A 26,575-nucleotide genomic window follows, 5' to 3' on the forward strand; every position below is an offset into this window, starting at 1 on the left:
GCCACGATCGGTCTCATTCAGTGGACAACCATGGTGCCTAGATGCGTGATGCGAGAGTCACACGTTACCGTGGCATGTCATCTCGAATTATGTCATCAACAAAGTCCATAGGGGCTGATAATTTGAGGGAAGTAAACAGAGTTGGAAGAAATCGTAGAACAAGTACGGCGGAGGTAGCGTGTCTGCGCGTGTCTGCGCCTGCTTCACTACATGTGACGTCATTGGGGGACACCAGTACATTGCGCTGACGTCATTGGTGACTGCACATCAATGTAATTGCTGCACTTTCGCTTGACTACATTAGACGACCTCATTCGGCCGGCAGACCATGGCAATCTTATGCTCCAAATTACGTGACTGGACTAGCAAGACGAGGTAAATTTTATGGCAAGCAAGTGTTTTCCATAGGTGCTGTAAAGTGGCACCTACGGTCGGTGAAGTTCATTTATTGCTTTTTTTTTTCAAGTCAGCAAGAGTATCGCACAAATAAGCGGCAACCCCTTCCGGCAAGCGACCTGTGCCGGTCGGGAAAGTATGCAGAAGGCAGCCGACAAAGCCGGCTTACAACAAATATTGTTTCCATTGTCCACGTGTGTTAAACTTCACAGTCTCTTCATTCACTCTGTCTGCAGCAGCTCCTTAGGTGGAAAACTGAAATCCACCATCGGATAACGCGAATGCAGAAGTATATTAATTTTTGAAGCAATAACGGTCGTAAGCAGTGCAGAAGTGACAGTTAAACACATTTCCCGAATTGTCTGTTGTTGGAATTGTTTCTCTTTAACAAGTTATTTCTTGTTGTTTGGCTTGTGTAGGTCGTACCCGCACAATCCAGGCTTCGTATATTCTAGAGCGAACCACCGTGGTAGCTAAGTAGCTTTTGGCATTACTCTGCTAATCTCGAAGTCACCGGTTCGATCTCTGCCACGGGCCCGTCTTTCGAGGGGAGTGAAATGAAAGAACGCTATTGTAAATTACATTTGCATGCACATCAATGAGCTCCAGTTGGGAAAATTATTTCATAGTACTCCACTGTATTGCGTGCTTCATCTAGAAATCATGTTTTCGGGCACGTATTACTTAACAATTTGTTTTTATTTGCTAGAGCCTCTTTTTTTTCATGCATACAACACATGTAGTTAACAATGTTGTGTTCATCTTGTTTGTGGATGCAAGCTTGTTCGAAGTCACCACAGAAGTCTACGTGGGCGCCGGAACTCTGGCGAGTAACACTGAATTGGCAAGGCCCCTGCTTCCATTTTCGAGAAATAAATACGCTTGCTCCTCGGTTCGTACATTCGTTCATTCTTTTGTCAAGACAAGCATTGCTTATCCTCAGCACAACAAAAACTTTTATGCAAATTGAAGTTTACCTAAAGTCTTCCGTATTAAACAATGACGTCTCTAGAAAAAAGAACTTAGAGCGCCCAAATATAAGCTTCAGTGCATGCATTGACAAACAGAAACTTCGCGCCACGACAAAGAATTTTCGCGGTGATTTTATAGGTTACACGTAGTTTAACTTTTCGTAACAAGCAATAGATAGGTAAAAAAAACTGCGCTTTCAGGTTTGGCGGCTGTGGCCTCAGAGAGAAACTAAACTTTTTAGAGAATCAGAAATGAATCAGTGAATTTGAAAAATCTTCATTTTAAGTAATTTATATAGAGCGTGTCTCACGCACGAAGTCTTACAGAGTACGTGTTATAGCGTGTAGCACGTCGGTGCCCCGTTTTGTTCTCAAACGTATTGATTAAAGGTTGTAAAATAAAAGCCACCTTGCGTCTGTGTCATTCGAATAGACCATGACTTACATGCATGTTTCTTTTAACCTGTGATTCGTAATTTTTGTTTTTCTCTTGACATCCTAACGGCTCCATCTTGGATGTCAGCTGAGCATTTGCAGAGCTGCGATGGCGCAAGCTGACGCCATCCTGCAGCATCGCAGCCTGTGGGACAATTATCTTTAAGCACAGCGTCTCTTATGCACAAGAACAATCAAACATTGGAAAGAATGCAGGTTGTAAGCATGATAACCGATATAATACACATCCGCTTTGGAACAGCCGCCAGAATGCTCCTCTCAAACTCAGTTTCAGATAGACCGAGAGAGCGAGGAAAAAGGCAAGGAAAAGACAGGGAGGTTGACCAGACGTTATCTCCGGTTGGCTACCCTGTGCTGGAGGAGGGCCAAACGGATGTGATAGGAGAGAGAGAACAGAAAAAAAGAAGAAATTTCTCGACAACATACACACACATACACGTACAATCGATACACACAAACTGTTTCTGTTGTGTGGGCATTGTCACGCAGTGAAAGTGCCCACACAAAGTTGATATCATTCGAACACTAAATACAAGATACAATACCCTTGTCAGTTCGTTTCTGTGCACAGTAGAAGCAAGCAAGAGTTAAATATTATTCCGCGCGCCTCATATTTTATGCCTCATGGGCAAACTACAGTTAAGACAAAGCTCCAGGAATTAGCGTTATTGGAATGATTCGCGAATAAAGCTTTGAAAAATGAAAAAAAAGCAGCTTCGGTGGTCGGGAAGTCCAGAGACAACTGCAGCAAGTGAAAGCATTAATATAGGACACTAGTAGTTTAACGTAGGACAACCAAGAAGAGCACCAAGTTCTACTATAGGCTTTACAAAGAAGCAACGGCCAAAACCGACATGTGAGCGTCTTTATCGCGTAAGCCCACCCTCAAGCAAGCTGGAAAAAATAAACTCATATACTTCAGTCGTTGCCTGTAATCAAGAAAAGAACAGCAGTTTTCTTTAGGTGTCCTCGGGTCTTCGAGCAAACGTGCCAGTAGAATTACGACGATAACTCTCTCTGACGTCAGGAGGCAGTTCCATCGCCACTATCAATTCAATTCTGGCGTAAGCATCATGCCCACCCAGAAGAATTTTAACGAGAGATTTCTTGTTCAAGGCTGTCTCCCCCGACGCCAATTATCTGACCATTGGAGCTGCTGTAGACGTACACGTTCTGATTGCTTGTGTTATTAGAGCTTAAATACACCTTTCACCGACGGCGGAGTACAAAGAGCTTGCCGGAAATAGGGTTTAAAGTCATAAGCGAAGACCTGAGCACTCCGAACGTTAACTATGTCCGGGCACTTCTGATACAGGGCAACGCGCAGTACTACAGTGTAGTATCCACCACGAACATAGCCCCGCAATTAATCGCATTAGCCCATGCACCGCAAAAGTAGAGAGAAAATATCGACGTAGGCGCCATAATGTCATAAACCACTCGAACAGCACAAGAGGAGCATAGTATTGAGGAATACCAACTGTATTAGCACAATAAATAAACACTAAAATGAACAGCCAGTAAGATCATTAAACTAATACGTTGAAAGTTACAAAGCATAGCAATTTTTTAAAAACAAGAAACCTCGCACGTCTAATTTTATTTAGGTGACCAGACATCAAATGTTCCCTAAGCTCATGTCACACACATGGCAAGCGGCAAGGACGATCCAACAGTGCGCTACAGATTCAGTGAAGACAAACGTTAGGGTCTACCTTTGATCCGAAGGTACACTTCTGCATCTTGGAGAAAGACACGGAGCATTACCTTTCACATTCCGAGGTACCTGTCAGATTTCAGCAAAGCCTTATCTTTACTGAAATATATATGGAAGTGTACCAATCGCTCATTGATGTACACGCAGCGACAAGGGTCGTTTAGAAGTGAACAAATTACTTTTCCCTTCTGCAGTAGTCACCGCCGTCACATGTCAAATAGGCAGCAAACAGCTCGAGTCCTCCGGTATGCCGAAAAACTCAATCTCCACAGTGAGAAAAGATACATTAGCGTAGCAAGCTTTATAGACGGCAAGCGTAAAGCACGTGTCCCTCATGTGCCACACTGTAATCTGAGCAAACTTTTTCGTTGGTCCCTGGTACTCCATGGGTGCGTCACAGTTTTCCAGGGTCAGCAGATATGTCATACATTTAATTGTTTGACTCGGGCGGCTGTCGTTGACAGCGCAATGGTGAAATGCCGAACACCACAGCGCAAACTCTCACAATGAGCAATTACACGACCGCACTCATTATGAGGGCAAATTATTCCAGAACATCACGTGTCTGGTCGGATACGTAATCCAACTTTCGAAGTATCATCGCCTTTTCCGAATGCAACAAGAGCGAGGATGACCTGCTGGCTTCCTCCGCCGGATTTTGCCGAAACGTCGGCTGGTGCGACACGGTCGATGAAATCGTGGCGATGATTGGATCCACCGCGCCGTTTAAGTTGTGCTCTCATGCTACGAGCTCTCGGGGGCTCACAGCGAACCTCGCTTCCTGGCTTTGTAGTGATCGCTATAAAGGAAGCCCCTACAGGTTTCTGAAAAAAAAACATTATCACAGTTGAACAAAAATGCGTCGTCGTCCGGCACCCTGACATGCGTGCATGCATCCGGCCATGCACCAAATCCACGGCTGGTATGCGGGTGTTTTCGCATTTCTGCCGCATCGAACTGCGCCCGCCGCGGCCAGGATAGGCATTTTGTTAAAAAAAGTAAAAGGGAGAACACTTCATTTTTACCAGAAGTTAGACTGCGTTTATTTCAAAACTTGCGGTACTGTCAGAATTCGCCGCAAGCGCATGAGCTTTTGAAATCATTGGCTTCAGCTTCTGTATTGCAACATATGCGCTAAAGTAATTTGTCGAATTCATTGAAAGTTTATTACTAGTCATTTATTCACACTGATTTCCCGTGGAAGCAATTTATAACTCTTCGAGTAACTAAGCTCAATAAGCACATTGGTCCCATACGGGTCCCGGGTTCGATTCCCAGGGGCAGTGGTGGTCGCACTTGGATTTTCCAGCGCGGTATGACAAACCAGAAGCTTTGGCCTAACAAGTAACCATTCGAGGACGGCGTAATGGCAACGGCGTGCAAAGCAAACCGAGATTTAAGTTATTGGTGTAAATCACAGCGCCAATAAACAAACAATGCGATTCAATACGTAACCTGACGCGCCACCTACTTTTTCGCTGCAGTGTAGATCAAGTAAATCTTAACCTCAGAGAAACGATGTAATGTCGGAAAGCTCACTCACGACAACAGAAAGTGACACGAGAACTCGAGAAATGCTTGAGTGCCCATATACCGTATGCCACATCCCGCCAAAACGGGAGCAGGGTCCCTCATTTCGCCACAAGCGCTCTCTTATAAAAGTGGCTCGTTGGGTGAGTTAGTACATGGTGTTTCTTAAAGTTATTTTAAAAAATTTGGTGTTAAAAGAAGATGTCTGAAAAAGAAAAGCTTTGAGCAGTGAAATATGTGCCTCAATGCATAAGTAGAGACAAATAGGAACTTCGCGCCACAACAGAGAATCTTCGTGGAGACTTTATAGGTTACTCGGAACTTACCTTTCGCGGAACCAGCAACAGGTAAGTAAACAAAAACTGCGATTTAACCTCCTGCGACTGCGGACACCGAGAGAAGCTAAACTTCTTAGAACATTTGAAATGAATCAATGAATTTGAAACATCTTCATTTTGAGTATTATATATAGGCCGTGTCTCAGGCACCAAGTGTAAAAAAACACTTCTTATTCAGCAAATAATGAAGAGTACATGCACGCTGCTTAGAGTCTTGTGGAAAAACCAAATGTAATCCCTTAGTCTCTTGCATACCATTGGACTAATCAAATTAGCGAATCTCTACGCTTGCTCTAATTGCCAAGATGTCAATGGAATCGTAAGAAACTAAAGAAGTGGTGTCCGTGGTGTACTGTGTTTACCTTTACCGTGCTTATTTCCGCTACAATGACTTCTAAAATAATGGACCGTGTTTACATTTCCTGCAAAGCGAGAAAGCCCGCGCAATGTGAAAAACACCACGTGACAATGCACTCGTGCGCAAGTCATAGGAGCCTGATTGGGAGTTGGATTGCCTGAGTGGGAAAGCAAGATGAACAAGGCTTTAATCTATAACAAGTTGGGTTAGCACTCCAAACGGAAGTGCCCTATTCCTGCTTTCAGTTTTCGTTATTTCGCGTGATTATTGATGCGTAAGCATTGTATGTCCCGTGAGGCAGAAAAACCGGCGTTCTAGAGAACGAGTGGTACCAAGACACATCAGCATCAGACACGTCATCAGCGTCTTGTATGACGCCAGTAGAAATACAGAATTAAGAACAGAAAAATTATTAGCAAAGTGACTTAAGAGGGAATGAATTGAATTAAGGTGAAGTAAAGTGAATGTAAGTGAAATAAACTGCTTTTAGGCGCATTCAATGCGATTAAGGTGGTTTAAAGTGCATTAATGTAGATTAAGGTGGATTAAGGTTGGTACAAATGAGAGAAAGGTGGATTAAGGTGGAATAAATTGAATTAGGGTGAATTAAGCTTGATGTAAATGAGAGCAAGGTGAATTAAAGTAGATTTAGGCTGATACTAACTTGAGCAAAGTTGACTTGGGTATATTAAAGTTGAGATGAGAAAGACAAGTAACAAAGTATGACGTCACATATCAGGAAACAATTCGAGAAGTCATAATGCTTTGATAATCGAAATCTTGTTAGAATACTTAAGTCACTGTCAAGTTTTATGATCGAGGCTATTTAGATGAGTTCCACCACAATTTTTTTGTGGTAACGAATTGCACCAAACGAAGAGTGTCCGAGCTCCGATTTTGCTTGGAAACGTAATGACAAAAGATAATAAAACAAAATTTACATTGCGTATATCTCCTTCGAATAGACAATGGCTTACATGCGTGTTCCTTTTAAGCAGTTGTTCGTAAATTTTGTTTTCTCTTGACGTTACAACGGCTCAGCCTAGGATGTCAGCTCAGCCTTTGTACAGGTGCTGCGGCGCAAGCTGACGCCGTGGTGCTGTAACGCAGCCTGTGGGGCAGCTATCTCTGAGCAGAGCTTGTCTTGTGCACAAGAATGATTAAACATAGCAAATAATGCTGCTTGCGAATGTTATAACAGGTTTAATAGACATCCCTTATGACACAGCCACCAGATGGCTCTGAAACGTAAATCTAATAGGTGCTAACAGCGTACCGGCTGTAAGCAAGCTACGACTCAGAAAATGGTGCCCTAGTGCTTACAATGGGTGGGAAAACTCAGTCACACAGCTTTGATGTATCAGTTGCCAGTTTTAAATGCTTATGTGGAGGTTTCTTTTAGTGCTTTACCCGTATGGAGCGAAAGAATAAAACTGTGGCATGATTTTGTGTCTGCTCGCCGCTACACGTGTAAAACGAAAAGTGTTTTGAAGAAAGGGACACCGCTTATCCACCTGCGCAACCACCTGCGAGTCACAAACTGTCGCTTTTGGTGTTTTTAAAGTATATAAACATACAGAGATGCTTACGATTCAAATTGGCGTAAACATTCTGATGTCTTTCAGAGGTAGTTGCTGCTGCATTTTGATGGCGTTTGTTTATTATGTAGACCCCCAGACATACCAGGGCGGCCCTTCGTGTGATGATACAGACCGAGAGCTTGATTATAAAAATCGGTGGCATCATTCTAACGGTGGAGAAAAGTTTATTTCTTTATTCAGTTAGCTCACAGCCTCCCGAAGGAGTAGTGCTTGAAGGGAGGACACAGGGAATTAGCAGAAAGAAATGAGTACAAAGAAATTATACATTGTTAGCGAGTAAATATCAAAGAAGAAATATCTAAGAATATAAAATACGCGATAAATGAAACTAAACGACTGTGTGAAGTACCTTAAATGCCCGTGTAGCTTCTTTTCAGTGCGGCGCAGAATCAAGCTATAGTTAAGTATTAATCCACATGCCTCAAATTTCTGCTTCATGGCCGAACTACAGTTAAGAAATAACTCTAAAATCTGTGTTATTGCACTGATTCGCCAACTAATGCTTTCAAAAATGAAACAAAGGAGCTTCTGTTTACGGGAGGTCGATAGATCGCTGCAATAACTGAAAACTGTAAAATAAAAGTGGACACCGCGAGATTAACGCAAGACACGTAAGAAGAGCACCAAGATCAATTATAGGCCTTAGAAAGCAGCGACGATAAAAAGACCCATGTTAGGGTGATTATCCGTTCATCAGCCTCTCAAGCAAGCTGGAAAAAATAAACTCATATTCTTCAGTCACCACATGTTTCCTCGTAAAGTTCAGCAGTTTTTAGCTCTCCCCGGGTCTTCGGGCAGACGTGGCAGTACAAATACGCGGATGACTCGCTTTAATAACAGGACGCAATTTCTTCATAACTATCAATTCTATTCCGGTGTAAGCCGCATCCCAAAAGAAGAGATTTCTTGTTCGAAACGTCATCTGCTCGAACACAACTTATCTGAGCAATCGAGCCGATGTAGCAGTAGATGGTATGATTAACCAAGCGAATACGCAAGCGATCCTGTTGATCGCTTCATTACGCTATAAATCATGTTGAAAAAAAAAACTCTTTTACCTATTTTTTGGCACCGCCTGTCCTGTCGTAAAAATCAGCAGTCTTTTAGCTCTCATCGGGTCATCGGGCAGACGTGCCAGTAGACTTACGAAAATCACTCACTCTGATGTCAAGACGCAGTTTCGTCATCACTATCAATTTTATTCTTGTGTAAGCATGATTCCCACCCAGAAGTATTAAAAAAAAAGATTTCGTGTTCAAAACGACATCTGTTGCAACACAATTTATCTGAGCAATCTAGCTTCTGTAGCAGTACATGGTCTGATTGCGTGTGTGATTAGAGTTTGGCTACACCATTTACCGACGGCGGAGTACAAAGTACTTGCCGAAAACACGATTTAAAGTCATAAGCGAAGGCCTCAACACTCAAAAGTTAACTTTGCCCGAACATTTAAGATACATGGCTACGCGCAGTTCTACAGTGTATTATTCACAAAGAACGTCGCCTTGCAACCAATCGCTTCCAGCCGCCGAACGACAATATTAGAGAGGAGAATCGAGAATCGAACTGGGCGCCATAATGTCAGAAACAAATCGAGCAGCACAAGACGGGCACAGTATTGAGAAACGCCAACTGTATTAGCAGCATAAATACACAACAAAATGAACAGGCAGTGAAGTAATAAAAGGATGGGTTGACAGCTACAACGCATAGCAAATTAAAAAAAAATATTTGCAGAGCCAGTTTCGTTTAGGAGAAAGGACATCAAAAGTTCGCTAAGCTCATGTCGCACACATGGGAGCTGGCAAGGACGATCCGGATGTGCAGTACACGTTCTGCGAGGACGAACATTAGGGTTCTGCTTTGACACTACGGTCCATTTCTCTATCGCTGAGGCAGATTCGGAACAATATCTTTCCGTCTCGCATGAAACCGCAATTCCGCAGCGAGGGAATAGCTATACGGAAGTCGAGGTGAAAGTGTAGCAATGATTTATCATAACGGACACAGTAACAAGACATGGTACTGGAAGTCAACAAACGGTGCTTCAGGTTTGCATTATCCCACACGCTAACCTGCCAAAAAGGCGGCACGCACCTAGAGTCCACCAGCGTCCCGTTAAACTCGATCTCCAAAGAGAGACGAGGTGCACCAAAACCACTCCACTTGCAGACGGCAACCGTAAAGTACGTGTCTCTCATGTGCCACACCGTAATCTCAGCAAACTTTTTCAACGGTCCGCGATACTTAATGATTTTCTCACTGTTTTCCAGGGTCAGATCATACGTCAATGTCCCAATTCTTTTAATCCATGCAGCTGTGGTTGACAGCGCACTATATAAGTGCCGACAGTCACCCTCCAAAATGCTACAATGAGCCATTACACGTCTGGACTCAGGCTTCAGGGAATTTTGCCGCATGTTTTCCAGGGGGGCTAAGCGCTCCAACTTCCGAAGTATCAGCGCCATTTCCGAGCGCAACGACAGCGACGTTGACGTGCTGGCTTCCTCCTCCGGACTTTGCAGAGAAGTCGGCTGGCTCGACACGGTCGCTGAAATCGCGGCGGTGATTTGATCCATCTCGGCCTTTAAATTGCGCTCGGATGCTGCGATATCGCGAGTGATACCAGCGAACATGGTTTCCTGACTTCTGACTTCTTTAAGCTCATTGAAATGACTCTGGATATCTGGCAGCAGACGGTCATGGTTGGCGTCCCCCAGCCTCGCCTTCAGTTCTTTAAGGACAGCGTTAACATCTTCAAGGCTCAGTGCTGTACGTTCCGAGGACGGGCACTCTGTGATCCCGGAAGAGACACCGGCACTGCATCCGGCCGCGTAATGCGTTGGCAGGTCTCTGTGCTGGACTCCCTCACCGCATCGCAAACATTCCACGGTGTGGAACGTGCATTCCTTCTCGTAGTGTTCCAGCATGCGGTCCATGGTGCCCGTGTACTCGCAGCCGTGCGCTTCGTTCCAGCAGTACACCTTAATACAGAATAAAATAAATAAATAGCACATCACAATTTTTGAACGACATATTTTTACAGAAGGTGCAATGCTTCCATCTCCCTACCATTTAAGACGTGCGCTTACGTGAAGTCCGGTTGCAACAAACATATACGCGAAACTCTTTAGGGATGTGATGCTCTAGATCACTCCCCACGCAGTATCTGTCTCTCTATAAACATTAAGAGGCAGCAAACCTAAACAGTAGGTCAAAGTCAAAGTCAAAGTCTTATTTCATCTCTCAACAAAGAGAGAAAGGGGGTGGCGGGAAAAAGCTGCATTACTGCATGGTCATGGTAAATATCTTGATTTCGCTCCTAAATAGCAATACAGATACTCTAACACATAAAGCAGGTTAGGTAAGCCACAATCGAGGAAAAAGTATGCCATAGTTCAACTGTTCTTCCAGATTCTAACACAACAACGGTGAGAACGGCATTGTTGGGCAGTGAAGACCTCCATCAGCTTCTCGATTGCTAGCTTCCTCGAAAAATAAATGCGCTCGCCCAGTACGAGCCAGATAGCTCTTAAGGGGCGGCTTGTAGGATGAAAAAATGTGGGTGGTAGCGGTTCAGGAATCTTGTCTTAAAGTAAGAGTTTGAAGCAAAAGTAATGTCGGCACCAAAGCTATCCTATTGAAGAATCACTACAGATTTTCTCTTTTCTCTTTGCCATGTACCCAGCTTTCATTTCTGATGTTTCAGTGCGAAGTTCAAGAGAAGGAAGAATAATGTTTAAAGAGAGAGTGGTCATTCATCACTACATGAAATGAACCGATTTCGCAATCTCGCTTCAAATGTCGCGTCGAAACGACAGCGTGGAAACGTCAGTGTGAGGGCGGACATATCAACTTACTGCCTTTCTGGCTCTTTCCTCTCGTGATCTATCACACTAAAGAAATGAAGAAATATTGCGGTCCAACACAATATTTCCTATGAGGCTGCATTGAGCTAGTTTGGTTCTAGCGTGCGAATTTTGAGAGACATAGAAAAGAAAATTTATCCAGGATAAATTATAACAATTAAGTTCGGCTACAGTAAATCGCACGCTTTTAGCGTAAGTCGTGCAGTTAGGAAGTAGCTCAACAAATGCTAACGTCGAATTCCCCTCGTGCCCACCCTGGCCCCAGAAGAAAAGAACGTCAGAAATAGTTTTTTTTTCCTGCTCACCTTCAAAGTATTCGCTATCCTTGTAGGGAATTCATAACCGAAGCACTCCGGTTCTTCGAATTGCACTTGATCCAATGGACACCGCCCAACGCCCCCTGCCAGACTGGCGGCGTGGCAAGATTGGCACAGAACGTGACCGCACGGCAACAGTACCGTCCGTTTTGGGATCATCCGGCAGAGGTTGCATACACGTGAACTGGGAATATCGTCGACGAACCGCGTCGGTCGCCAGTTGACGCCGGCGAGGACGTGGTCGCGAAAACGGTGCACCCGCCCCTGTCCGTGATCCGGCATGGCGCTGTCTTCAGGCATGAATGCTAAGCTGGAACAAGAGCGCACTGGCGTTTTCAGCCCAGCTTATCGGTTCTGAGTGGTCTCATACGCTACGGCGAAAGCAGGAGCGGGGAGAGATAAAATGAGCCCTGCACTCTGTATCGCGTAAAATGCCGAGCACTTATCGTATGTACCTTGAGCTTTGCAGCGCGGCGAGGAACAAGTGCATTGATATCGTCACCGACAGCCCTTCCATGCATCTACCTCGGATTCCGCCTCTGCGGGTGCATATAGATTGTGCTCGTTTTTCCATTATCACTTACCGCCATCCCGCTATTCAGCGTGGCTAAGCAACTAAGATACGACGAGAAAATGAGTGATTTCTAATCGTCAGCTAGCACATTGCACGGCGTAAAGAAAGCTTCTACATGAAAACTGATACCATAGAAAGGCTCAACTAAATATAATAGCACATATAAACATGCAAAGCCGATGCCTTTACCTTAGAACAAAACGAAATTTAGAAGTTTAGCCCGACGGGCAAATCAGGGACCACAATAGCAACGTTGAGTGTAGCGCTTCTACTCCTCTTACTATGTTCCTACTGTGCGTGGTTACTATGTATTGTCGCGACGAAATAGGGATGGATGCTCCGGCTGTGCAGGCGGAACAGCGCCCTCACAGCTGACAGGCGTCTCACAACGCACGCGTGATGAAGAGCACAGCCATGTGGCGTTACAGAAGACGAATATCGATTGCGCACGAGATGAGATCAACGATGAACGTTAGTCAGCGCCGTATTATCGTTATCAGCCAGAGTTCAATAATTCTAATATCTTTAATGTTGATCTCAAAACGGTGAAAGAAAGGCTGGCGAGATATGCACAAGATTCTGCATTTACATATAAAATTGATGTTGATATTATGAGCGGCCACAATCTGTGGACGGGACGCTAATTTAATGTAAACGTAACCTTTTCTTACTACCTAACATAATGACCTCGCGTAATTTTAAGAGCTGCTGCGTTACGTTATGTAAGCGCCATACGTTGATGCCACGTGCATGCGTGGAAGCAATAGACGGAAACTAATTAGGTTGGCTTCCTTTCCTGGGTGAAACTGAACCATCGTCCCAGCTAGACATATCACTACATAAATACCCGAGCCTACTTTGCACATACTCAATAACCAAGATGATGGTGGCGTGTTAATGTGCAAGTGGAATTACATGCAGGCCTGTACTCAATGTAACGCTTGACGCTAATCGCGCCTGCCATGTCAGGAATATTTGCACCATTTCATGAATGCTATTAACCCAGCAGCTGCGTAAAATAGCATCCTGAGGGTTAATAAAGCTTGGAAAAAGATAGTTTAGGAACTGCGCAAAAAGTGATAGACATAAAATGCTTCTAGTGCTGCATGCACCGAGGTGCGGCAATGCCACAGAACATATTTCAATTTTTAAAGGATACACGCAAACAAATTACCGTACAATTATGCCTATTACACTCACGAAGCTTTATACACTAAAAAAAGGTAAAGTAAGTATACATTTTAGCCATCCCTTACCAGTGACAGTGCTCGAAGATCTGCGTTGTTTAAGCCGACAGGGGTAATTATTTTTGCTGGAAGTGTTCGCTAAAATACTATGTTTATACTTTCCGGACTCTTGTAAAGCTTGCAATAATACTAACTTTTTGTTGCAGTAGAAATGCACGTCTCTCTTGCACTCGAACGGTGCGGCTCATTTTTTACTCACAGAGGGCGTCAGCCAGAACATGCGACTACGCTACATATAGCATAGACAGTAAGGCAGCCATGGAGACGGCTGAACAACGAGCCATGCAGCTAGCCAACTGTGTTTAATCAGGCTCACTTTGAGCCTTACAGCGAACAAGATTTTCGGTTGTGGTAAGCGTTGGTAGTTTGTGTCGGCCACGTTTACAATACATATAAAACTGCTATACAGCAAAACTAAAGTTCGAATATTAAGAAAAACCCAGTTCCGGCGCATTGAAGTTACACAATAACAAAACTCAAAGTAAACTGCATGCTCCAACACACTTGAAAGTGGCGAGCACCCGCACATAAGGCTCGGCAACTGATCCTTTGCTTATATGGCTCAATAAATCGTCCGTCCGTGCGTCCGAACGTCTGTCAGTCATCTGCACGCCGACGACTCCTCGAGTGCAACTCCTTGCGCATGTGCGAAAAAATAAAGAGAAATAGTCGTGCGATTAGGCAACACCACCTAGATTTGGCAATATATGTTTTCTCGGATCTATGACGTCACGCTACGTGACCTGAAATTTCATTGATAAGGTTCGCGTGAGGAAAGCACTGACGTTACTATTTCCTGCCCAGTATCATACCCATTAAATTCTACGGCAGTCGGGACAAGTAACGTGACATCATGGATCGTAGTGCAAAGAGCTTGGGCTATCTATGCAGCGTCGGATTAGCATCGCCAGTAGTGACGTCGTCCTCTCCTTCACCGCCAATCGCGAGCATAGAAGTTTCTCCCCGGCTCCGCAATTCGTAGGCCACGCGTCATACGTTCTCCAGAAGAGCAGGCGGCTTTCTATCAGCAACGCCACGAGCAGAACAGGGCAAGAGCTCGTCTACGTGGTGCCGATGCTACAGCCCGGGCACAAGAAGAGGCTCGTGCAGCTGAGCGTAATCAGCAACTGCTCATCAAGGATTCGGCAGCCTACCAAGCCGTGGTTTCTTGACCCCTATGGATTAAAAAAATCATAAAGAAAGTTGGTGCCCTCCCGCACTTTGAAGAAGGATGACCAGTGAAGCTTTCTATGTGGGCCCCTTAATGGCGGACTGCACCTCCGTCGCGGATCGGCCCAACATTGCGCTATCTTCGGGGTCGGCACTCGTACGGGGAGTTTATGGTTTACCACGCCAACGACACGAAAATATCCTTGGAAAGTAGAGGTTTACGGCTTCACTGTAAAACCAGTGCCACACATTTGAGCTTGGGTGCTTAACCATCTGTACAGAATGCTGGGGCGGTTATTTTAGAGCGCAGCTCTTTGGCGTCCGTTCCTGGGTTTCGCGTCGTCGTTGTCGTCGTCGGCGTCGGCCTCGTAACCAGCTCGCCGACGAATCTGCTGCTCCGCCGCCGCGCATGCGCGCTGTCGGCTCTCCGGGCGAGGGAGGATGATGGAAGGGAGGAGGAGAGACTGTGGAGGAGGGCTGGCAACACAAATGGCTCTTTGGCGTCCGTTCCTGGGTTTCGCGTCGTCGTCGGCGTCGTCGTCGGCGTTGTCGTCGGCCTCGTAACCAGCTCGCCGACGAATCTGCTCCGCCGCCGCGCATGCGCGCTGTCGGCTCTCCGGGCGAGGGAGGATGATGGAAGGGAGGAGGAGAGACTGTGGAGGAGGGCTGGCTACACAAATGGCTCTTTGGCGTCCGTTCCTGGGTTTCGCGTCGTCGTCGGCGTTATCGTCGGCCTCGTAACCAGCTCCGCCCCCCTTTCATCCCCCCAGCGCTAGCAGCGACCGACTGATACCGCTTTCGTGAGTCCGCTACCGCACTCACGAAAGACGTCGTGCACTTCCTGCAACTCGCATTAACCGTCCATCGATCCACACCGATGTTAGTAGTGGGGGACTTTAATGTTGACATAAAGACAAACAGCAATTTCCTAACACTTATGCGGGAGAACATCCCGTTCCTCTCGCTCGTAACGCGTCCCACGGCTGTGACAACCTCGCGAGGCACTTGTATAGATCTCGTCTTTGAGAATCAAGCATTGGTGTACCAAGTCGAACATATATCAGTCTATTTCTCCGACCACAAAGCTTCCTTCATGACTGTCAAGAACTGTTAGTGGAGTCTTTCTTAAAGGAATACGTGTGAAAAATAAAAAAAAAAATTCTGTGATAGCGCATACCTGTGTTGCTCGATTTCTTTGCCTCAATCTATCGAAAAGGTGAAACAGCTTATTTGCTGCGCTCAAATTTCGCATTAGGAAGTAACGTAATCGTCGGTAATTTTTTTATTCTACAAATAATACATATCATTGGATCTAATAAATAACTACATGTAGAAACATTTACAAGCATGGGCAACATACAGTTGTTGTTGGCTTTTGCGCTCTCACATTTTAGGGGAGAGCTTTTCCGCGCGAACATCGTAATGTTCCAAATCCTAGCCAGAGAAAGCTTCGCTGTAAATATCCTTGCATTTTACGAACGTGAATTCGCTCGTTGTCACTAGTGTTACGATCGACAAGCTAGGGCAGCAACCCGGTCCTGCTTTCGTGAGACGAACCGGCTTTTCTGAAGCTCACAACACGTCCCCTCGGACAGACCAGCGGTGACATCAAGGCGATACACGTTTGACGGCTACGGGGTTGATAGATCATACAAGGTCACCGGCCTTGGCGTTTAGATCGAGGAAGCCCTGCAAAAATACATTGTAATGCAGTTAGTTGCGGTCGCACCTAGCCACCGAAGCCAATCGATAGGAGAACCAGCTAATTGCTGGGCCATCGCAGCACCTAAGGCCCGCCGATAGAGCTATGCGTGACCCCTCCTGTCTCTGTGATTGCCTCCGAATGGAGAATGGTATGACCACAGGTTTCTCTGGCCTTGGGATCTTGGGAGACCAAAGTAATTTAAGCGAACTTTTTTGAGTGCGCTTTGGTGTCCTAGTGTGTCCTCAAATGCTCTCCGAAAGCATGTTGTCTGGTTTGATGCGTAACTCATCATACTCGAACGACGTACTGGGCTCTGGGCTCCGGCCTGTTCGAGTATTCTTTGTTTCGTAAACAAATTTGCCCTACCTACGCAAATAAGCCCCCTGTTGCTTTCCTCATCCTCTCGACCTCGTATGTTTCAGGAAAGCAGCAACCCTATTCCACAAAACTCGAACGAGGGCGTGGGCCCTGTAAGCCTCCGTATGACGGTCTCGTTGCGTAGGCCAGCAACTCGTTACGAGACGCGACGTTGGCGTAGGCTATAAAGAGCTACGCTCCGTGTGAGGGCAAACTCCGAGGCTACGTTCTCCGAATCCTACAGCAGAAACACATTGACTTTTTTATATCCCTGTCATGTGAAATATGTAACTTCGTTTACAACAAACGACACTCGCTCGTAATGCCATTTGTTTGCTGTCACACAGTCTAACGTTATCAAATCCGTTGAACCCATTTCCCAAACAAATCGGTTCGCCAAACTCATTCGCACTCGTTAGGGAACCGAATATATATCTTCCACAACAGGAGCCTACCGCTCAGCTTCGCAAACAGTACATACATGTTGCAACAACGTAACTGTTGTTGTTTCAATTTTCTCACATATTTATTACTTTATAGAAGTTTTATTGCTTCACAGGGCATAATTACACAAAGCTACTTGCAGTTTAGTGACTTGACCGCCGTCTTTCGATGTGGCAGTGGTGCTCACAATGTAGCATCAGACGCGACCACTCTAGTTGAGTTGACATTAATGTCACGTGCCTATTTTACTCTGGCACGCGCCGACAATGTGCATATTAGGAGCCCGCATGCACATCATAGCCGCGATGATGTCAAACTACCATTCTCGTTCTTCTACAGCAAGGGTAGTGAACCTGCCCGTCATGCTTCCCGCCATATTCCTTGCCTGATCTTCGACTCGGCTTGACTTGGTCAGCAGAGTCGACAGGTTGGTGATCAAAAAGCATGATGTGAACTAGAGGATCATATTACAACGTAAGTAAGCGCCTTGCGAAACATTTATTTGACAGAAGTGGGTTTGACGCTGTTCTTGCCTGTCTTTCTTTAGCATCCTCACTGACATCATTTTCAAATTATATAAGCTGTCGCGTTGTGACAGCGCACAGTGATACTGGCCTCAAACTCAACCCGTGGTAGTAACTTACATTACATTTGCCGCGTCACAAGGGTATTATTCTGGTCAATAATCTGGAACATCGCGCAAAGCAAATGAGCATCTCCTAAACGGAACCTGAGAAGCACGCTGTTTCTTCGCGCATGCGCATAAAGTACGGAACCAGATGATACGGAACAGACAACGCTCGTCCGGCTTCGCAGTGGCTCCGTGCGCTGTGTATCAATTTTTACTGTTGAAAGTAATTAACTACAGAATCAGAGCTATTAGCAACCACTAACGATTAGTATACCTCTATCAATCAGGGACCGCTCTTCCACTCCCAAACCACTAGTCTTGTTTTAGCCGGGTCGCTCTACACACGCTCTCTCAAGTGGCCCAAGAAGAGGCCGCAGCTGTTGTATCTCTGCTCCCTCGTCAGACCCTCTAGGTGTTACCGTTTAGCGTAGATTCGCCATTTGTCAGGGCTGCAAAATTGACAAAATGCCGCGTGGCCATGAGTAAAGAACAGGTAAAGTGAAACAAATATTCAGAGCACAAAGAAGCGACGAAAAAATTATCTCCTATGCGCACGGGTGGCTCCAACTGCTTCTTGTTATTAAAAACCCAAGCGGCGATTGTTACGCTATTCAATGTTTGTTTGGCTTCTGCCGTGTTTATCAACATTCAAAGCGGGTAAAGCTTCAGCAAAAAACTGGTCACTGGAATTTCCTCCAGCGTAACGAATTTCCAAAGGAACCATTCAAATACCAGAAAAAAATAATCTGCAAGTTTTGTATGCGTGCAAACTATGAAAACCAGCCGCTAAAATTTTTTGAAGTGAAATTTCCGTCTACACGTCATGTAGGATCAGTCGCGTCGTGAGCAACTTTCACCAGTTATCTTGAGTTTCTAATGGCACTGCAGTAAAATTCGCCACGCCAAAGCAAAATCTATATCTAGTAGTACCAAACCGGGGATGATTTTTCGTTTTGTCTTATAGCTGTTTCGAGAAGTGTGGCCCTTGTTTCCCTTATGAATACTGCAGCAAAAGTGTGCTTACCCCTCGTTCGCGGAGAAACAAATTTTCCATTCCACACAGCTGTGCAACAAGTTTCATGCACTTGGCCGGCTATTACCAAGATTACCGGAACATTATCGGTCACAGAAAAAATGGGACCTTTAACCGCAGATCATACGAGCGCATTTGCACGTGCATTGAAAGTGGCCGCAGAACTAGCAGAATCGCAGCCGAAGCGATAACAGCGACAGCGCCGTCAGTTGGCGCAACAAGTGAAGCGACTAAATACAAATGTAGGATGCCTAAAATGAAATGGGTGAAATCATATTTGATTTCTGCACATATATGCATCAATTTATTAATCTGTCGGTTGCAAGATAGAGGCAAATATACAAAAGTCCTCATATACTGTTGGCTACCAGAAAAATGGTGACCCTTCATGGCCAACACAGAAACTAGCTCAACTGTCCACCCACTGCGTAAGAGCATAAATTCATACGTTCACAAAGAAAGGAACATGGGGAGTGCTGGAAGCGCCATCTGGATGTAAGCAGACGGCTTCAGGCTGGCAACGATTCGCCTCACCCAGTGGGCAACCATGGTCCCTAGACATGTTGTGCAGAATTGCCGTGGCATGTCATCGGGAAATATGTCATCAGCAATGTTCCTAGGGGCTGATAATTACAGGAAAATAAATAGAGTTGGAAGAAATTACACTAAGAACGGTGGAAGTCGCGCAGTTACGCAAAAAAATATATATATATATTCCGTTAGTCTGTGGTTTCTTCGCTACATATGACGTCGAGGCGCAGAAGCTGGCAGGGGTGACGTCAGTACATTGCACAGACGTCAGCGGTGACTACTCGCCAATATAATTGTTGTACGTTCCCTCGTCTACTTTAAACGCAGGCATTCGGGGACAGATCTTGCGTGGCCTGTGGTGAGGTACCTACGTTGCCTCATATGCTCTGGGAGTGCGGGTCGCTGGGCCCGAAGTTCACCAAGGAAGAGTGGGACGACCTCCTGCGAAGTCCCGTCTTTGAGGATCAAATCCTGGCCGTCCAGCGCGCCCGCGATCGGACCGGCAGACTAGATCTGTCAGTCCCGTCGTGGGATTAGCCAGGTGCGCGTTTTATCGCGCTTTGCTGGACCAAATAAAAGTTTATTCACTCACTCACTCACTCATGCCAATATTATGTTTGAAATCTTATGACTGGACTAAAATACGAGGTAAATTTTTTGCTCGCCCGTGTTTTCAATAGGTGTTGTAAAGTCGCGCCAAACGTACGTAATGCCCATTCATTTTTTTTTCTAATAGGCAGTATTACAACACACAACTGCGGCCACCTCTTACTGAAAGCCATTTCTCCGGTTTGGGAAAACATGCGGCGAACAGCGTACCAAGCCCGCCTACAACTAATATTTTTTCCAACATCCCCGTGTATCCAACTTTCCCGTGTCCTAATTCACTCTATCTGCAGCAGCAGCTTAGGCAGGACATCGACATCCACCACAGGATGACGCGCGTGCAGAAGTGAATTAAACACTGGTGGAAATATATATATATATATATATATATATATATATATATATATATATATATATATATATTTATATATATATATATATATATATATATATATATATGTGAATAGTCTGTACTTCTTATGCCTTCTCTCCAACATGTTCTTTCTTGTTTACGTTTTGCAGGTCGTACAATCGAGGCGTCACATATTCTGGAGTGACCCACCATTCGCCTATTCCATCTCTGCAGCGGGCTCAGCAGTTCGAAGGGAGCGAAATGAAAGAACGCTATTGTATATAACATTTACATACACGTCAAGGTGCTCCAGGCGGTAAAAATTATTTCATAGCACTCCACTGCAAGGCGTCCTTCATCACAACATCATGTTTTGGGGCACGTAATCCTACATAATATGTCTTTATTTGCCAGAGTGAACTCTTTCTTTCATGCATGCAATAGATGACTTTCCCAATCTGACGTTGATCTTGCATGTCAATGGAAGCTTCGAACTCACTGCGCAAAGAATAGTTGGCACCGGAACTCTGTGGAGCAGCAAGGTACAATTCCGTAGGCACCTCTTTTCCTCTTCAATAAAGAACAACGTTTGCACATTCATTCATTCATCTGTCAATACAAGCATTGGTTATCCTCCACAATGAAAAACATTAAACGCAAACTGAAGTTCTTGTAAAAACTTTGTTTGAAAACACGATGCCTCAAAAAAAAAAATCTAAGAGCAGTGAAATATGGGCCTGAGTGCATCAGTAGAAACAACCAGAAACGTCGCGCCTCAACAGACAATTTCGGGGGGACTTTTTAGATTACACGGAATTTAAGTTTTGCGGAAACAGCGACAAATAAGTAAACAAAAAACAGCAATTTAACTTTTCGCGGCTGTGTACATAGAGAGAAACTAAACTTTTTAGATCATTTGAAATGAATCAATGAATTTTAAACACCTTCATTTTGAGTACTATATATAGGCGCTGTCTCAAGCAACAAGTTTAACAAAACACTTATTATTCCGCAAATAATAAAATGTACATGCACTCTGCTTAGAGTCTTGTGGAGCAACCAACAATAATCCTTTACTTTCTTGCATACCATTGGACTAATCAAATTAGCAAATTTCTATTGCTTGCTCTAATTGCGAAGATGTTACTAGAATCGTAAGAAACGAAAGCGGTGACCGTGGGGTCCTATGTTTACCTTTGCCGCCCTCATTTCCGCTACAATACCTTCTACAATAATGAGCCGTGTTTACATTTCCTGAAAAGCGAGAAAGCTAGCGTAATGTGAAAACACCACGTGACAATGCACTAGTGCGCAAATCATAGCAGCCTGATTAACCTGCCTGAGTGGGAAAGCAAGATGAACAAGACTTTAATCTATAACAATTTGGGTTAGCACTGCATACCGAAGTGCCCTATTCCGGCTTTCAGTTTCCGTTATTTTGCGTGATTATGAATGCCTAAGAATAGTATGTCCCGTGAGGCAGAAAAACCGGCGTTCTAGACAACTAGTAGTACCAAGACACATCAGTATCAGAGACGTCATCAGCGTCTTGTATGACGCCAGTAGAAATACAGAATTAAGATCAGAAAAATTCTTAGCAAAGTGACTTAAGAGGGAATGAATTGAATTAAGGTGAAGTAAAGTTAATGTAGGTGAAATAATCTGCTTTTAGGTGCATTCAATCCGATTAAGGTGCTTTAAAGTGAATTAATGTAGATTAAGGTGGATTAAGGTTGGTACAAATTAGAGAAAGGTGTGGATTAAGGTGGAATAAATTGGATTATGGTGAATTAAGCTTGATACAAATGAGAGCAAGGTGGATAATTGTAGATTTAGGCTGATACTAATTTGAGCAAAGTTGACTAGTGCATATTAAGGTTGTGATGTGAAAGTAACAATGGATGACGTCACGTATCAGGAAAAAATTTGAGAAGTCATAATGGTTTGATAATCGTAATCTTGGTTAGATACTTAAGTCACTGTCAAGTTTTTTTGATAGAGGCTGTTAAGATGAGTTCCGCAACAATTTTTTGTGGTAATGAAATGCAACAAACGAAGAGTGTCGAGCTCCGATTTTGCTTGGAAACGTAATGACAAAAGATTATAAAATAAAATTCACATTGCGTATATCTCACTCGAATAGACAATGGCTTACATGCGCGTTCCTTTTAACCAGTTCTTCATAAATTTTGTTTTCTCTTGACGTTACAACGGCGCAGCCCAGGATGTTAGCACACCCTTTGTACAGGTGCGGTGGCGCAAGCTGATGCCGTGGTACTGCAACGAAGCCTGTGGGGCACCAATCCCTGAGCACAGCTTGTCTTGTGCACAAGAATACATTAACATAGGAAAGAATGGTGCTTGCGAATGTTTTAACAGGTTTAATAGACATCCCTAATGAAACAGCCACCAGGCTGATCTGAAACGTAACTCTAATAGGTGCTGCGTAATGGCTGCAAGCAAACTGTGACTCACAAAACAGTGCCCGAGTGCTTTCGAGGGGTCGGAAAACTCAGTCACACAGCTTTGACGTAACAGTTGCCAGTTTTAAATGCTTATGTGAAGGTTTCTTTTAGTGATTTACCCTTATGCAGCGAAAGACGAAAACTGTGGCATGATTTTGTGTCTGCTCGCCGCTACACGTGTAAAACGAAAAGTGTTTTGAAGAAAGTGACACCGCCTATCCACCTGGGCAACCACCTTGGAGTCACAAACTGTCGCTTTTGGCGTTTTTAAAGTACTTAAACACACAGAGATGCTTACGATTGAAATTAGCGTAAGCATTCCGAAGTATTTCAGAGGTAGTCGCTGCTGCATTTTCATGGCGTTTGTTTATTCTGTAAACACCCAGACATACCATGGCGGCCCTTCGTGTGATGAGATACAGGCCGAGAGTTTGATTATAAAAATCGGTGGCATCATTCTAACGGCGGAGAAAAGTTTATTTCTTTATTCAGTTACCTCACAGCCTCCCGAATGACTAGTGCGTGAAGGGAGGACAAAGGGAATTAGCAGAAAGAAATGAGTACAAAGAAATTATGCATTTTTTGCGAGTAAATATGAAATAACGAATATCTAAGAATATAAAAAACGCGATAAATGAAACAAAACCACTGTGTGAAGTAGCTTAAATGCCTGTGTAGCTTCTTTTCGGTGCACCGCGGAATCACGCTGTAGTTAATTTTTAATCCACATGCCTCATATTTTCTGCCTCATGGCCGAACTACAGTTAACACAAAGCTCTAAAGCCAGTGTTATTGCACTGATTCGGCAACTAATGCTTTCAAAAATAAAACAAAGGAGCTTCTGTATACGGGAGGTCGATAGATCACTGCAATAACTGAAAAGTGTAAAATAAAAGTGGACACCGCGAGTTTAACGCAGGACACGTAAGAAGAGCACCAGGATCAATTATAGGCCTTAGAAAGCAGCGACGATAAAAAGACCCATGTGAGGGTGTTTATCGGATCATCACACTACCAAGCAAGCTGGAGAAAACAAACTCACATTTTTAGTCGCCACCTGTTTCTTCGTAAAGATCAGCACTTTTTTAGGTCTCCTCAGGTGTTTGGGCAGACGTGGCAGTAGAAATACGCGGATGACTCGCTTTAATGACAGGACGCAGTTTCGTCATCACTATCAATTGTTTTCTGGTGTAAGCCGCAACCAAAAAACAAGGGATTTCTTGTTCGAAACGTCATCTGCTCGAACACAAATCATCTGAGCAATCGAGCTGATGTACCAGTAGATGGTATGATTACACACGCGAATGCGCAAGCGAGCCTGTTGATCGCTTCATCACGCTCTAAATCAAGTTGAAAAAAAAAATTCCTATACCTATTTTTTGGCACCGCCTGCTCTCTCGTAAAGATGAGCAGTCTTTTAGCTCTCATCGGGTCTTCGGGCAGACGTGCCAGTATACTTACGAAAATCACTCACTCTGATTTCAAGACGCAGGTTCGTCATCACTATCAATTCTATACTTGTGTAGGCATCATTCCCACCCAGAAGTATTGAAACAAAAGATTTCTTGTTCAAAACGTCATCTGTTCCAACACAAGTTATCTGAGCAATCTAGCTGCTGTAGCAGTACATGGTATGATTGCGTGTGTGATTAGAATTTGGCTACACCATTTACCGACGGCGGAGTACAAAGTACTTGCCGAAAATACAGTTTAAAGTCATAAGCGAAGGCCTCAACACTCCAAACGTTAAATTTGCCCGAACATTTCAGATACAGGGCAACGCGCAGTTCTACAGTGTATTATCCACAAAGAACGTCGCCTTGCAACCAGTCGCTTCCAGCCCCCGAACGACAATATTAAAGAGGAGAATCGAGAATTGAACTGGGCGCCATAATGTCAGAAACAAATCGAGGAGCACAAGAGGAGCACAGTATTGAGAAACACCAACTGTATTAACAGCATAAATAGACAAAAAAATGAACAGCCAGTAAAGTAATGGGTTGACAGTTACAACGCGTAGCAGATTTAAAAAGAAAAAAAAATCGCAGCGCCAATTTCGTTTAGGAGAAAGGACACCAAAATTTCGCTAAGCTCATGTCGCACACATGGGAGCTGGCAAGGACGATCCAGCAGTGCAGTACACATTCTGCGAGGACGAACGTTAGGGTTCTCCTTTGACACTACCGTCCGTTTCTTCCTCGCTGAGGCAGATTCGGAACAATATCTTTCCGCCTCGCATGAAACCGCAATTCTGCAGCGAGGGAATAGCTATACCGTATTCGAGGTGAAAGTGCGGCAATGATTCATCATAACAGTCGCAGGAACAACACTCGGTATGGCCAGTTAACAAACGATCCTTCTGCATTGCATTATCCCACACGCTCACCTGCCAAAAAGGCGGAACGCACCTAGAGTCCGCCAGCATCCCGTTAAACTCGATATCCACACCGAGAGAATGTGTACCAAAACGACTGAACTTGAAGACGCCAACCGTAAAGTACGTGTCTCTCATGTGCCACACCGTAATCTCAGCAAACTTTTTCAACACTCCGTCATACTTAATGATTTCCTCACTGTTTTTCAGGGTCAGATCATACATCACCTTCCCAATTTCTGAGATCCACGCATCTGTGGTTGACAGCACACTACATAAATGCCGACAGTCACCCTCCAAAATGCTACAATGAGCAATTACACGTCTGGACTCAGGCTTCAGGGAATTTCGCCGCAAGTTTTTCAGGGGGGCTAAGCGCTCCAACTTCCTGAGTATCAGCGCCATTTCCGAGCGCAACGACAGCGACGTTGACGTGCTGGCTTCCTCCTCCGGACTTTGCAGAGAAGTCGGCTGGCTCGACACGGTCGCTGAAATCGCGGCGGTGATTTGATCCATCTCGGCCTTTAAATTGCGCTCGGATGCTGCGATATCGCGAGTGATACCAGCGAACATGGTTTCCTGACTTCCGACTTGTTCTTTAAGCTCGTTGAAATGACTCTGGATCTCTGGCAGCAGACGGTCATGGTTGGCGTCCCCCAGCCTCGCCTTCAGTTCTTCAAGGGCAGCGTTAACATCTTCAAGGCTCAGTGCTGTACGTTCCGAGGACCGGCACTCTGTGATCCCGGAAGAGACACCGGCACTGCATCCGGCCGCGTAATGCGTTGGCAGGTCTCTGTGCTGGACTCCCTCGCCGCATCGCAAACAGTCCACGGTGTGAAATGTGCATTCGTTCTCGTAGTGTTCCAGCATGCGGTCCATGGTTCCCGTGTAGTCGCAGCCGTGCGCTTCGTTCCAGCAGTACACCTTAATGCAAAACCACATAAATAAATAAGACATCACAATTTTTGGACGACATATTAATTTTACAAAAGGCGCAATGCTTCGCTCTCCCTACCATTTAAGACATGCCCTTACGTGAAGTCCGGTTGAAATAAACATATGCGAAACTCTCTAGGAATGTCAGGCACTAGATCACTCCCCAAGCAGTATCTGTCTCTCTGTAAGCATTAACAGGCAGCAAACCTAAACAATAAGTCACGGTGAATATCTTGATTCGGCTCCTAAATAGCAATAAAGGTACTCTAACACTTAAAGCAGGTTCAGTAGGCCACAATCGAGAAAAAAGTATGCCATAGTTCAACTTGTCTTCCAGCTTCTAACATCTACGGCGAGAACAGCATTGTTGTGTGGTGAAGACCGCCATCTGCTTCTCATTTGCTAGCTTATTCGCCAAATAAATGCCGTCATGTAGTATGGGCCAGATAGATTTTATAGCGTGGTTTGTAGGGGAAAACACGTTGGGCGGTACCTGTTCAGGAATAACGTCTTAAATTAAGAATTAGAAGCAAAAGTAATGTCGGAAGCAAAGCTTTTGTTTGGAAGAATCACAAGGGAATTTCTCTTTGCCACGTA

General features: G+C 44.7%; 2 protein-coding genes across 3 annotated transcripts in view; both read right to left on the minus strand.

Annotated features, from left to right (window-relative positions):
* Nucleotides 1–8,545: 8,545 nt before the first annotated feature.
* Nucleotides 8,546–13,401, minus strand: LOC139060942 (uncharacterized). Its single transcript, XM_070540289.1, has 3 exons — nucleotides 13,384–13,401; nucleotides 11,542–11,863; nucleotides 8,546–10,351 (listed from the first exon to the last, which is right to left on the minus strand). The coding sequence occupies exons 2-3, from the start codon at nucleotides 11,851–11,853 to the stop codon at nucleotides 9,218–9,220; spliced, it is 1,446 nt and encodes a 481-aa protein (XP_070396390.1). The 5' UTR covers nucleotides 11,854–11,863; nucleotides 13,384–13,401; the 3' UTR covers nucleotides 8,546–9,217.
* An 11,193-nt stretch (nucleotides 13,402–24,594) lies between these two features.
* Nucleotides 24,595–26,575, minus strand: part of LOC139060943 (uncharacterized) — a 147,943-nt gene continuing 145,962 nt past the window's right edge. For both annotated transcript variants that reach the window (XM_070540291.1, XM_070540290.1), the window contains exon 4: nucleotides 24,595–25,966. In XM_070540291.1, the coding sequence (XP_070396392.1) occupies nucleotides 24,830–25,966 (1,137 nt within the window). In that variant the 3' untranslated portion in view covers nucleotides 24,595–24,829. The remainder of the gene's footprint in view (nucleotides 25,967–26,575) is intronic.

The sequence above is a fragment of the Dermacentor albipictus genome, chromosome 6, assembly GCF_038994185.2.
Source record: "Dermacentor albipictus isolate Rhodes 1998 colony chromosome 6, USDA_Dalb.pri_finalv2, whole genome shotgun sequence".
NCBI classification, from domain to species: Eukaryota; Metazoa; Arthropoda; class Arachnida; order Ixodida; family Ixodidae; genus Dermacentor; species Dermacentor albipictus.

Bases quoted from the DNA above. Each gene is read 5' to 3' on its own strand.
- LOC139060942 (XM_070540289.1), bottom strand. From the start codon at position 11,853: ATGCCTGAAGACAGCGCCATGCCGGATCACGGACAGGGGCGGGTGCAC. The intron at 10,352-11,541 runs GTGAGCAGGAAA...TTCTGTATTAAG, and splicing joins GGATAGCGAATACTTTGAAG to GTGTACTGCTGGAACGAAGC.